The sequence below is a fragment of the Anguilla rostrata genome, chromosome 9, assembly GCF_018555375.3.
Source record: "Anguilla rostrata isolate EN2019 chromosome 9, ASM1855537v3, whole genome shotgun sequence".
Taxonomy (NCBI): Eukaryota; Metazoa; Chordata; class Actinopteri; order Anguilliformes; family Anguillidae; genus Anguilla; species Anguilla rostrata.
This window is the reverse complement of record NC_057941.1, coordinates 19,599,504-19,612,680: the sequence shown is the minus strand read 5'-3', so window position 1 is coordinate 19,612,680 and position 13,177 is coordinate 19,599,504. Positions and strand designations below refer to the sequence as shown.

The window sequence follows — 13,177 nt, the reverse complement described above, 5'->3', positions numbered from 1 at the left end:
CTCAATATGAAAGAGACGATACACAATACACAATGTTATGGTTTTGTCTGGATTGTGGTAGCCTAAAAATAAAGTTCTTGTAGGTTAAACCTTCCGAATGGAGGAGCCAAGAAAAATTGTAACTCCACCCATTTGGAAATATTATGGATTCTATGCTATTGCAGACAAAATAATAACGAAGGAGAAAGTCAACAGCAACCTATGCAAGTGCCAGCTGCCCTCCAATCCCTCAAGGGTGACACTTTTTCCCCTCCCAAGGAGATCAGTCAGTTGTCATTATATAGATACTGTTGTCATTATATTGTAGTTATTGCATAGCATGCTTAAGCTATTTAGCTACCGGTTTAATAAGAAATTTATTAAACCGGTATTATATAGAAATTTTGGCTGTGAAACATTCAAGCAAATTTGAATGATTTTCTTTTAATTATGAGATTTGTTCAGACAAAACCCAGCATACTTGTTTGGTCCTGGACCAGACTTGAGAAGCATTAAGCTCAACCCTGCATTGGGGAACAGTATCCCCCTCCCCCCACTTCTGACCCATGCATTTGTGTGGGAAGTTTGGGATTCATTTAGAACCTGGGTTTTCAACAGGGGGTCCTTGAGGGGGTCCCTAGCCAGACTTCATACGCAATGATTATATACAGATTTGGGAAAATATAAAACTGTTATTAACTGGTGTCTCCTGGATGTTTACTGAGCCTGGGTGGGGGTCCCTGCATCAGAAAAGGTTGAAAACCACTGACTTGGATATGAGGGAGGGTGGGCGGTTCATTCTCTGGCCTGGGAGTACAGTGGCGCAGAGCTTGGAATTGAATAGGTTTTTGTTGGAAAGGTCCAAACTGTCCATCTGGTTATCATGAAGAAATCAAGATCACTGGGTTGTTGGTGACAGATCCAGGTGTGGTGCTTAGGGGATCATCCCTCAGTGCCTTAGTTCTGAATATTCTGAGTGTAGATTAAGTATATTACACAGGGAACAGTGAATTTTTAAGCTCATGCACTGCAGTGTCTGATAGATATGTTGTGATAAAAGTAATTTTCTCATACTTGGGCCTATATTTTCTCCTTTTTATTGTGAAATGATAAAAATGAGGTAATGCTAGACTTTAAATGAGAAAGTGATGACCTCTGTGCTGTACTGTCTGTCTCTCTGGCTTCCTCTGTAGTGCTCAAACTCTGAGCTCTCTCCCTATCTCTCCCTCTCTGTCCCTGCCCGCGACAGAGACGCTTTTATCAGTGAAAACAGGAAATGAGAAGGGAGCAGCCAGCTGTAGGTCAAAGGTCAGAGTGAGACAGAGGAAGAGGAGCTGACAAAAGCACTGTGTCCAAGGGAGCGAGGCCTGTAACCATAGCAACAGTAGGGCGAAGTCGAGGGGTTCTGGGTTCTGAACGAGGGGGTAGATGCAATGTCATTGTCTTGGCGTTTGAGCCGATGGCCAACACCCAAAACGCGCCCAAACAGAAGCACGCACATGCGCGCGCACACACACACGCACACATGGACACGGTCAATGAAATTTTGCATACTGTTGTGTTGTTGACAGGCAGTTGTAGAGGAACGTTAGTATGGCTGCATGTCATATGGTTATTTCAGATGCAGGCGATACGTGGGGGTGGAGTCATTCTGAACTGAATAGGGGTCCTCCTTAGCCGAATGGGAGCCCTTCCTAACTGAACGAGTTCCCGTCTCAGTCGATTGAACGCCTATAGCGGAGCGGCGTTGTCAATACAGCAGAGTGCATTTGTGTTCATTTGCCAGTGCGGCTAACGGGGGAACATCGGTTGTTGTGTGTGTTTCGCGGTGCCGCCTGCCCGCTCCCGGGCCCAGCCTCGGTGCAGCGGGGCCTGAAGCTGCGCCTGTTCCCGCCCCCGCACCAGACGCGGCCCGGAACTCCGCCAGCATTCTTTCTCACGCCCATCCTCTCTCTCTCTCTCTCTCTCGCCATTGCTTCTGTTCCCGTCCTGCAGCACGCAACAGCGCTGGGGGCCGCGTCGCCCTCCGCGAAAACCTCTGTCGCACGCGCGCGCGCGCGCGCTTGCCCTCCTGCAGACCTGCGCGCACGTACGCCGCGTGCTCGCCAAGTCTGCGTGGAAACCTGTCAAGTGTCAGAACTTGAGAACTTGCAGTATTTTGAGAGGTGCGAGGTGGATGTGGTCATTTCACTTCACAGCTAGACCGGCCACCAGATGTGTCTGAGCAGTGGAAACAAGAATAAAAATGTCTGTCCGTAAAAACGGACTGCTTCTCTTACAGTCGTTGTGTGCGGTGACAAAAAAGAGGAAATGTTCCGAGCTCTATATTCATTTTATAGTGAGATCCGTCTGTGTTCCCTCCTCTCGGTCTTTCATGTGACTCTGCGGTCACTGAAGCACAAACGTAGTCTGTAAACACTGGTTGGTGTGCACGCAGCCAGGTCGCGGGAATTTACTTTTGATCTGAGACCGAAAGTCCTGCTCGTCTGCCATTCATTTCCCTAAAGGAAATTGATTGTACAGAGCTTCTGTTTCAATATGGGAAACAAAGGAAAGGATTGCAGAGGAACACACCCCAGCTGATGAAGACACACAGACATTTGCCTGTGTATTTTAGCATGGTGTATAATGTGCTACAGCTTGTGAGAGCTGTATCGTTAGCATTGGCCAGTAGCTAATTACTACTGGATGTGTGCCCAGTATGAAACCTGTATGTCTAGGCAGAGCTGGCTTTAAAGCTTGGAGCTCCATCTGTGGGTCAGCACAAGTCTGCTGCATCATGACTATAATGGGAAGTGTGAGAACAGCAGTGGTATTCATAAAGCGCTGGGGTGGCAGTGTGGTGTAACTGGAAAGTTGCAAGATCAATTCCTGGCCGGAGGTACTGTTAATCCCTTCGGCGGGGCACCTAAACCAAAGCTCCTCAGTGAATATGCAGCTGTGGGCATTCGGGGATAATGTGCGTAATGTGAGCTGCGTGCGTCACACTATTGTTTGCTATGCTAAGCAAAAGAGATAATATATGATGCATTCACAATGATCTGTTCTCTCCGTCTTCCCCTTTTCTCCCCCTCCCCCCTCGTGTCCCACGCTTCCTCTTCTCTTCTCTCAGACGTAACCTGACCAAGCTGTCGCTGATATTCAGTCACATGCTGGCCGAGCTGAGGGCCATCTTCCCCAATGGCCTGTTTCAGGGCGACAACTTCAGGATCACCAAGGCTGACGCCGCCGAATTCTGGAGGAAGTCTTTCACAGACAAGTGAGTGGAGCTTTTCCTCACCAACCAGACCAGGAAACCCAGCCATTACTGACCTTGCACAGGAAGTGCCTGGGTCAGCAATACTGGAAGGCGCCTTAAGATTTGGATTATGGGGAGATACTCATTCCTTTCCACTGTAGAGGTAATAGCCTGGGCTTACACCCTTTCCACTGAGAGTGTTAACTAGCCTGGGTCATTACACCCTTTCCACTGTAGAGTGTTAACTAGCCTGGGCATTACACCCTTTCCCACTGTAGAGTGTTAACTAGCCTGGCATTCACCCTTTCCACTGTAGAGTGTTAACTAGCCTGGGTCATTACACCCCTTTCCCACTGTAGAGTGTTAACTAGCCTGGGTCATTACACCCCTTTCCCACTGTAGAGTGTTAACTAGCCAGGCTCATTACACCCCTTTCCCACTGTAGAGTGTTAACTAGCCTGGGTCATTACACTCCTTTTCCACTGTAGAGTGTTAACTAGCCTGGGCCATTACACCCCTTTCCCACTGTAGAGTGTTAACTAGCCAGGCTCATTACACCCCTTTCCCACTGTAGAGTGTTAACTAGCCAGGCTCATTCCACCCCTTTCCCACTGTAGAGTGTTAACTAGCCTGGGCCATTACACCCCTTTCCCACTGTAGAGTGTTAACTAGCCAGGCTCATTCCACCCCTTTTCCACTGTAGAGTGTTAACTAGCCTGGCTCATTACACCCCTTTTCCATGGTGTTCTGCCTGCATTCACCTCCTTTCCATGTGAGGTAACTCTGGCTTCACCCTTTCCCTTATGTAACTGCCAGGCTCCTTTACCAGGCAAGAACCTTTCATTGTAATTACTATGAGCATCTGAGACACTTTAGGTAAATATGAGCAATTACCTTTACATGATTTGTAGAACCCTTCCTGTTGTTTGTAGCCAATTGTTCTGTAACCCCTGTTTTTCTGCACAGGACCATTGTACCATGGAAAATGTTCCGGCAGGCTCTGCACGAATTTCACCCAATCAGCTCTGGCCTGGAGGCCATGGCTCTGAAGTCCACCATAGACCTCACTTGTAATGACTACATCTCCGTGTTTGAGTTCGACATCTTCACCAGGCTCTTCCAGGTACAGAGGACCATAGACATCCTGCCCCAACCCTGACCTGTTGAACTGCTCACCCCTGACCCCCTGACCGCAGCTCAGAACTCTGCAATTCCAGATCCAGTGGATAGGAAATCCTAAAAAATTATTTTTATTTCAATTTAATTGTATGTAAATGTAAATGTATGTGGTTAATGCAAGTACATACAGTAGTGTACATGGCATTACATAGCAGAAATGTTTTTGCAATATGTGACAAAATAGATGTTATTTACTGTATTGGGAAATCGGTCAACTCTGTTATTGCTACACCAGTGCATGTCCTGTGCTTGTTATTTTGGCTCTGCACTCAAGCCAATTGGATTTGAAGTGAAATGATGAATATGAGGTTAAGGGGCAGATTTTCAGTTTCAATTTGAGGGTATTTGCATCCATATCGGGTGATCCTTGTAGGGATTACAGCCCTTTCTATACACAGTATGTATATTAAAAAAATCTATGACTATGGGGTAGATCCTCTAAGAAAAAACAGGAAGTGCAGATGGTCTTCCTTATTGTGCAACAGCTGCCGACACCATTCACACTATCATGTTTACTAACGACTTATTCACTAAATCAATGACAAATATCAAATATTAAGTAGCCACACGGCACGTTTCATGTTAAAGCTGTGCCTGTTCTCAATCATCTGAGCGCAAATACAGCAAAAATAGGACTTGATGTCCAGTTTCTCCAAATGCTCAAATGAAGTAAAAGGCTATTTCTAAGAAGTTTATCAAGCATAAATGTAATCACATTAAGTGGAATCTTGGCTGTCCTTTTACAAAGGATTCGTTTTAATTATGGTGCTGAAATGATAATGATTGCAACTGGCTTTATGACCAGCAAATGGAACTTTTCACTATTTCTTGGAACAACCTACTATCTCAATTCGTAGAATTGGACTATTTCACATGAATGATTTCTATCGACGTAACATAGGAACTGGAGCTGTTTTAATAATTTCCTGTATCGATGAAATAGCCTTAAATTATATTGGAAAACAATGTCGTCTTTGTCATCAGACAATTCTAGTCCTGCTCTCCTAGCATGTTGGTGATGTCTTCCTCTGTCAGCTCTTATGGTTACTGACAGGTTTACACTGCAACCACTTTGCCACCAGGTTTCATATCATCATTTAAAAGTTCCCTGACCATTGCAAGCTGTAATTTGAAACAATCCTTGTTATTCCGGCATGGCTTGTTACATTACATTGCAGCCATTTAGCAGACGCTCTTATCCAGAGTGACTTACACAACTTTTTTTTTTTTTTTTTTACACATAGCATTTACATTGCATCCATACTGCTGGATATATACCGAAGCAGTGCAGGTTAAGTACCTTGCTCAAGGGTACGACGGCAGTGTCCTACCTGGGAATCGAACCTGCGACCTGCAGGTTACATGATTCGCTCCTTACCCATTATAGTACACTGCTGCCCCTTCACAAATATGTTTAAAAAATGTATTTTTGTACTGAAATTTATGCAGAGGATTTAAAGGCGCAGTGCCCAGATGCAGCAGGCCATGTCCTTTGTCTTCTGGTAGTGCAGTTGTGGGCGCTTTTCCATCCGCTGAGTGGCTTTGTGAATTGTATTTTGTTTCTGATACTTGCGACGCTTTATTGGGCGCGGAAATTCTCATGAGTGTTTTTAGCGTGCACTCTGTGCGACTTGCAGGTTACATTTAGAAGTACGTTGACCTGTGTCACATTTTATCAGTTCTGTCAGTTGTTCACTTGAAAAGGTCAGACAGTAAGTTGGGTTATTTCTTCTCTTCACTCTGGAGGAAGTTGGGTTTTTCCCCGTTTTTGCTTGCGGACACGGTTTTTGTTCTCTTTTTTTTAACACCATCAGCCCAGGACACAGTTCGTTGGGGAAGAGAGCTTTTTGGGTTCCCTGTAATGGTGCAGTGTTTTCAAGATGGCTTCCTCTTTACAGACCTTGGGTCCTATAGATCAGGGAGGAACAGGCCTAGGCTTATTAGAAGCAGACTGATAGTCATGGGCCCATATAGAGTCAAAACTGGTGCATCATCATCTTGTTTTTGCAGATTTTCTGGGTGATTGTGGTCTTTTTTTTGTGCTCTTCTTTTGCCAGATGTAGAAACCTGATAACCTTTAACTGCAGCTTTCACGTTGTATTCTTTTTGCTGTCAGTCGCCTGCTACTGTAGTGGTGTGATACTGTAATGTTCTCAGTTGTTATTTCTTGTGGTTTTTTTTTGCTCTCCTCTCTAATGAGATGTGAACAGAGCTGTAGAGATGTTTAAGTCAAATCAGAAAATCTGAATCTGGGCGGAGAAACAGGTGAGCTTGTGATAGGTGGAGAGAGCGAAGATGCGTTCTGATGGCACGTGTACATTCTTTTGATGGTCCTTTGTTGAAACGAATCAATCGGAAAATAGGCTAACCACACGTCAGCCATGGTTGCAGTGCCTCGGACTCAGACAGGGGCGGCTCTCTCGCCCTTTCACTGTGGTTAACGTATTTTGCAGCCACACAAACTGCACCATGCTCTACTCAATTTGTGGCAGGAATTTTTAAATTCTGTGGCATGCGGAGAAAACCCCCTGTGGCATACTCTAATTAGGCTCGCCCCTTCCCTAAATTCTGTTCTTCTTCGTGAGTCAGTTCAGCGGTGTACCTCCCCCATGCAAAAAGGTTGCCGTGACCTTTTCTGGGAATATTACATTACATTGCATTTATTTGGCAGACGCTTTTATCCAAAGCGACATACAGAAAGTGCATTTCATGGTCATGGACAACTACAAAACACAGGTTCAATAAAATACAATACTTATTTTGTACAGCTATTTCTAGCCAAGAACACAGTTTAGTTCACACAGTGAACACTATTCTGACCTAACCTCTGCAAAGCCAACTAGGCAGAAGAACAAGCTACAGTATTAGGACAAATACAAATTACCAGAAAGTGCTGGGATGGGGGAACATGTAACGAGTGTCATGAAAGGGGGGGGGGGGTGGATCCAGGTATAGTCTGAAGAGATGAGTCTTCAGACCACGGCGGAACATGGGTAGTGAGGGAGAGGTTCGGAGAGGGACGGGGAGTTTGTTCCACCACTGGGGAGCTAGGGTGGAGCAGCTCTGTGATCCTTTTGCTCGGGTGGGAGGGATGGTCTGTAAGGATTTGAAAATGGCCCTGAAGGAACCCTGATGTTTGGTTGACAAGTATCAGGGGCTCAGAGGGCATTGTGTATCAGCTTGTCCCATCTTTCCGATTCGGATGATGGTAGAGAATGACGAATAGTATTCAACTGGTGGGGGTGCATTTTTGTGAGGTGCAATAGGTAAAAAAAGCCTTACAGGATCCCCGAAAAGGGTCCACGTCACAGAATATTATATTACAGCAAGTAATTTTATGTGTTCTGGAAAATTTCAATATAGATATATGAGAATTTATCTTTGGGGGGAGTTTGCTTGCTTTGGATGCCTGATACATTCAACCAAATACACGCACACACACACGCACACGCACACACACACACACGCACACACTCGCTCACAGGGCTTTGACCATGGTTAAGGTTATGACGGTGGGTCTGTCCATCTTTCTCTGCAGCCGTGGTCGTCTCTGCTACGTAACTGGAACAGTCTGGCAGTCACACACCCCGGCTACATGGCCTTCCTCACCTACGACGAGGTGAAGGCTCGTCTGCACAAATTCATCCACAAGCCTGGCAGGTGGGGAGCACACCGGCACTGACACATGCACACAAACTCACACATATGCAGACTAATACACACACATTCACACTAAGGCACATACATGCACTCTAATACACACACATGCACACAAACACACACATATGCACACTAATGCACACACATACACACTAAGGCACATACATGCACTCTAATACACACACATGCACACAAACACACACATATGCACACTAATGCACACACATACACACTAAGGCACATACATGCACTCTCATACACACACAAGCACACAAACACACGCACATTCACACTAATGCACACTAATACACACACATTCACACTAAGGCACATGCATGCACTCTCATACACACACAAGCACACAAACACACGCACATTCACACTAATGCACACTAATACACACACACATGCGCACACATGCACTCTAGTCCACACACATACACACTAATGCACACTAATGTACACACACACACACGCGCACGTGCACGCACATGCATGCATGCACACACACACACTCAGACAGCCTTGTTCGTCGAGCGCTAGCCGGGGGGTCTGACTGCGTTCCCTCCTGCAGCTACATCTTCAGGCTGAGCTGCACGCGGCTGGGCCAGTGGGCCATCGGCTACGTCACCGCCGACGGCAACATCCTGCAGACCATCCCCCACAACAAGCCGCTGTTCCAGGCGCTCATCGACGGCTTCCGGGAGGGATTGTGAGTCTCCGAACCCCTTGGCGTCTGTGTGTGTGTCCGTCTGTGTGTGTGTCTGTGTGTGTGTCCGTCTGTGTGTGTCCGTCCGTGTGTGTGTCTGTGTGTGTGTCCGTCTGTGTGTGTGTCTGTGTGTGTGTCTGTCTGTGTGTGTCTGTCTGTGTGTGTGTCTGTGTGTGTGTCTGTCTGTGTGTGTGTCCGTCTGTGTGTGTGTGTCTGTGTGTGTGTCCGTCTGTGTGTGTGTCTGTGTGTGTGTCCGTCTGTGTGTGTGTCTGTGTGTGTGTCTGTGGGTGTGTGTGTCTGTGTGTCTGTCTGTGTGTGTGTCTGTGTGCGTGTGTCTGTGTGTGTGTCCGTCTGTGTGTGTGTCTGTGTGTGTGTCCGTCTGTGTGCGTGTCCGTCTGTGTGTGTGTGTGTCTGTGTGTCCGTCCGTCCTCGCACGGTTCCGTTGAGCAGCGAGTGCGTCGCTCTTCTTCTGTGAAGTGAGTTGAACGCAGCGTAGCGGCTGTGTGTCGGTTGGGATGAGCGCTCAGCCTGCTCTTTGCCGCAGCTACCTGTTCCCTGACGGCCGCACCCAGAACCCGGACCTGACGGGGCTGTGCGAGCCCTCCCCTCAGGATCACATCAAGGTCACGCAGGTGAGGGTTTTACCTCCGCTCTTTCACTGAGGAGGTCTCCGCTGTGGGGTTTGCTCTCCCGCTCACCCGCCTGTCCGTCCGTCCGTCCGTCCGTCCGTCCCCAGGAGCAATACGAGCTGTACTGCGAGATGGGCTCCACCTTCCAGCTCTGCAAGATCTGCGCCGAGAACGACAAGGACGTGAAGATCGAGCCCTGCGGACACCTCATGTGCACGTCCTGCCTCACGGCCTGGCAGGTGAGAGAGCGTGTGTGTGTGCGCGTGCATGCGTGCATCCATGTGTGTGCGTGCGTGTGTGCGTGTGTTTACATGTGCCTGTGCGTTCCTACAAAATGCTTTATTGGCAGGAAATGCATTTGCGAATATTTGTGAATCGTTTTACTGCAAACCTTGTATTAACACAGATGAATACTGGGTGAACGCTATACATAACTGTGACAAACACCTAAATAAACTCTCTCTCTTTCTCTTTCTCCAGGAGTCTGAGGGTCAGGGCTGCCCGTTCTGTCGCTGTGAGATAAAGGGCACGGAGCCCATCGTGGTGGACCCCTTCAACCCCAAGGACGGCGGCGGCGGCTTCACCGCAGCCATGGGGTCGTACGGGTCCGAGTGCGCCCTGTCGCCTAACTACGACGACGACGACGACGACCGCCTGGAGGACCCCCACCTGATGATGAGCAAGCTGGCCTGCTCCAAGGTGAGACCCAGCTCCCCTGACCAAAATTGAACCCTCTTCCTGTTCCCTCCGGCGCAGTGCTCTGGTCCCTCCTACAGGGGCGGGGATCAGGAGGACAAACCCGCCTCTGGGCTCTCGGCCTTAAAGGGCCGGGGGTGTTGATGTCTGGGTCCTGCTCTGGGCTGCGATGCTCATCTTCTACCTGCTGGCCCGGGGAGGTTAAAGCTGGCTTTGTCTCTAAATAACGGCCGAGGTGGCTGTGATGTCCTTCCAGTCAGAGGCACCGCAGGCTCTTCCTCTGTGTTCTCGCGTCGGTGTTCTTCTTCCCTCAAACGTGAAGCGTGAAAGTTTTTGTGTTTCCTTGAAATGTTGATTAAGAAACTTTCAGGCCTCCTTGAAACACGACAGCTCAGGACTTTGCCGTGTGCGGTTCTGGTCTGACCCCGGGGACGGGCGGTGTTTTGGCAGGTGGAGCGCCCCCCCTCGCCCGTCTCCACGACGCCCCAGGCCTCGCTGCCCCCCGTGCCCCCCCGCCTGGACCTGCTGCCGCCGAGGCCGGGCACCTCCTCGGGGGCGTCCAGCCCGGGCTCCACGTCCAAGGCAAGGCCCCCTCAGCAGCCTGCATCACGGGCGCGGCCTGTTAGCAGGGACTGTTACGCTGTGACTGGCTGTTATGCACGCTACGCACATCACGCGCTGTTTGAGCTGCACGCGTCCGGGCTGATGTAAAAACTGCGCATTGTTGTTGATGAGGCGTCTCCCGGGTGACAGGCTCTAGGCCTCGGGGCTGTAGTGCGCCCCACTGTCCAGAGTGTGTTCCTGTCTGCCTCGGAGTCAGGCTGCGGCCTTCCGGACTGTGTGTGTGCAGGCATGGGGGCCTGTGTGCGTGTGCGTGTGTGTGTGCGTGTGTGTGTGTGCGTGTGTGCGTGTGTATGACTAACGATCCCTTGCCCTCGTTACAGGCCTCCTCCCACCACAAAGACAAGCCCCTCCCCCTCCCCCCCGGCTTGTGGGACCTCCCGGCCCCTCCCCCCCCGGAACGCCCGCCCCCGGGGGGTCCCGAGGGCCGGCTCCCGAGACGACCCCTCCCCGGCACCCCGGGGGACCCGCCCCGCGACCATCTGCCCCCGGTGCCCCCGAACCGCAGCGCGGCTGAGTGGGGCTCCCGGCCCGTGCCCAGGGCACCCGGCGACCTGCGCGGCGCCCGCGAGCTCTCCAACCGCCACTCCCTCCCCCTGGCCCCGCCCCCGGCGCCGGACAGACGCGCCGACGCCCTGAGGCCCAGCAGCTCCCTCGGCCTGGAGCAGCAGCTGGTGAGAGGCCCGACCCCCCCCCCCCCCGCGCCCGGGTGCACTGTCAGCACCGACAGGAGCGCTCTGCTTCGCCCTCCGTTAATGAGACACAGAAAGATGACTGAAGCTGTTAAATGTTAACACTCCGTAACCCATTTGTGCTTCTGGGTTCTGCGTTTCTGTGCTTTCTGTTTTCTGTTTTCTGTTTCTGACCGCTGGGTGCACTTAAGGTAGTTGACCTTGCTCTGGGGTGTCGGAGCAGCGACACCGTCGGTCTGATGGGGAAATGGGGACCTTCCGCTTTAGCTCGACTGAGCTGTAAGGGTCTTCTGTCTTTTTCGCCTCCCCAGAGTTTCGGCGGCAGTGGCCCCGGGAGGGCGGAGTACGACATCCCCAAAGTGAAGCCCTCGAACTCGGCCAACGCCATCTACTCCCTGGCAACCAGGTACACGCCCGTGCGCGGGGCTGCTCGACTGTGTGGAATGTGTTTGTGGGTTTTGTCTGCTTACCGTGTTAGCAGCTGCGCATGCGTGTTTTTGCGGACATGCTAATGTCCCTTGTTTTTGTGCGTGTGCTTGTGCGTGCGTGACCCCCTCTGTTCGTGTCAGCCGGCCGTACCCAGCCTTGACTCCGCTGACCGGCGAGGAGGCGGAGAACGACGAGGAGTCGGAGTACATGAGCCCCTCCTCCCGCCCCGTGCATCTCGCCCTGGGGGTGAGCGCAGGCCCCGCCCAGCCCAGCGCGCTCAGCTCGCGGTGAGTCCCGCCCCCTGGGCCTCCTCTGCCTCGCGCTGCTTGAGCTGCAGCCCTTCGCCGCGCTCCTCCTGGCTGCCTGCGGCCTCGTGCGCTGTCATAGCGACGACGGAGCTGCCGGGCTCATACCTGCATCAAGCTGAAACACAGCCCCTGCAGTGTCTGCACTCTTAGTCATTCGTGGCCTCAACTGACCTCTCTCCCTCTCTCTCTCCCTCTCTCTCTCTCTCTCTCTCTCTCTCTCTCTCAAATTCAAATTCAAATTCAAAATTTTTTTGTTTATTTTGTTGGTCTCTCTCTCTCTCTCTCTCCCTGTCCCTCTCTCTCTCTCTTTCTCTCTCCCTCCCTCCCTCTCTTTCTCCCTCTCTCTCTATCTCTCCCTATCCCTCCCTCTTTCTCTCTTTCTCTCTTTCTCTCTCTCTCTCTCTCTCTCCTCCCTCCTCCCCCTTCCAGGGTGCTGGTGAATGACTTTGAAGGGGAAGTGCCACAGACGTACGAAGCCATGTATAACATCCAGTCCCAGGGTCATTCAGTGTCCCTGCCTGCGCAGACCCAAGACTCAGGTCTGACGTGCTCTCCTTATTACATATAATGTGCAGTGATCTTTAACCCTAATTCAGCAACTGAAGCAGCGCTGTGTCATTACACAGAGAATGTGTGCACGTCTGTGCACAATTGTATGTCTGTGTGTCCGTATGTTCGTGTCCGTGTGTGTGTATGTTTGTGTGTGTCTGTGTCTGTGTCTGTGTCTGTGTGTGTGTCTGCATGTTTAAGCGTCTTGCTTGTTTTCTCAGATTACTCCGATCTCCCGCCCTCCGCCAGCACCAACGGCCTCCGGGAGCCTGCCAGCGATGAGGACGACGACGATGGTTACGACTTCCCCAAACCGCCGGTGCCCGCCAACCTCGCCCGCCGCACCCTGTCCGACATCAGCGCAACCTCCTCCAACTTCAGCCGCTTCTCCATGGACAACGAGCCCATCTCAGGAGCCTGTACGTACCTCCTCCTTCCCCCGTTCTGTCCGTCACTATAACCCCTCCCCCCGAGAGTCTGCCCCGCCT

The 13,177-nt window shown here is 50.7% G+C and overlaps 1 protein-coding gene across 5 annotated transcripts in view; it reads left to right on the top strand.

Moving 5' to 3' along the window:
* LOC135263213 (E3 ubiquitin-protein ligase CBL-like) overlaps positions 1-13,177 on the top strand; it is a 41,716-nt gene that overhangs the window by 22,637 nt on the left and 5,902 nt on the right. For 2 of the 5 annotated variants that reach the window (XR_010332415.1, XM_064350940.1), the window contains exons 3-15: positions 3,092-3,238; positions 4,184-4,340; positions 7,935-8,056; positions 8,631-8,768; positions 9,310-9,397; positions 9,502-9,633; positions 9,875-10,093; positions 10,541-10,672; positions 11,035-11,385; positions 11,715-11,809; positions 11,973-12,119; positions 12,570-12,679; positions 12,911-13,108. Coding sequence is in view for 4 of the 5 variants with exons in the window: in XM_064350940.1 (XP_064207010.1) it covers positions 3,092-3,238; positions 4,184-4,340; positions 7,935-8,056; positions 8,631-8,768; positions 9,310-9,397; positions 9,502-9,633; positions 9,875-10,093; positions 10,541-10,672; positions 11,035-11,385; positions 11,715-11,809; positions 11,973-12,119; positions 12,570-12,679; positions 12,911-13,108 (2,036 nt within the window). In the remaining variant the exon portion in view is untranslated. The remainder of the gene's footprint in view (positions 1-3,091; positions 3,239-4,183; positions 4,341-7,934; positions 8,057-8,630; positions 8,769-9,309; positions 9,398-9,501; positions 9,634-9,874; positions 10,094-10,540; positions 10,673-11,034; positions 11,386-11,714; positions 11,810-11,972; positions 12,120-12,569; positions 12,680-12,910; positions 13,109-13,177) is intronic. The other 3 variants (XM_064350941.1, XM_064350943.1, XM_064350942.1) reach the window with 3 other exon arrangements.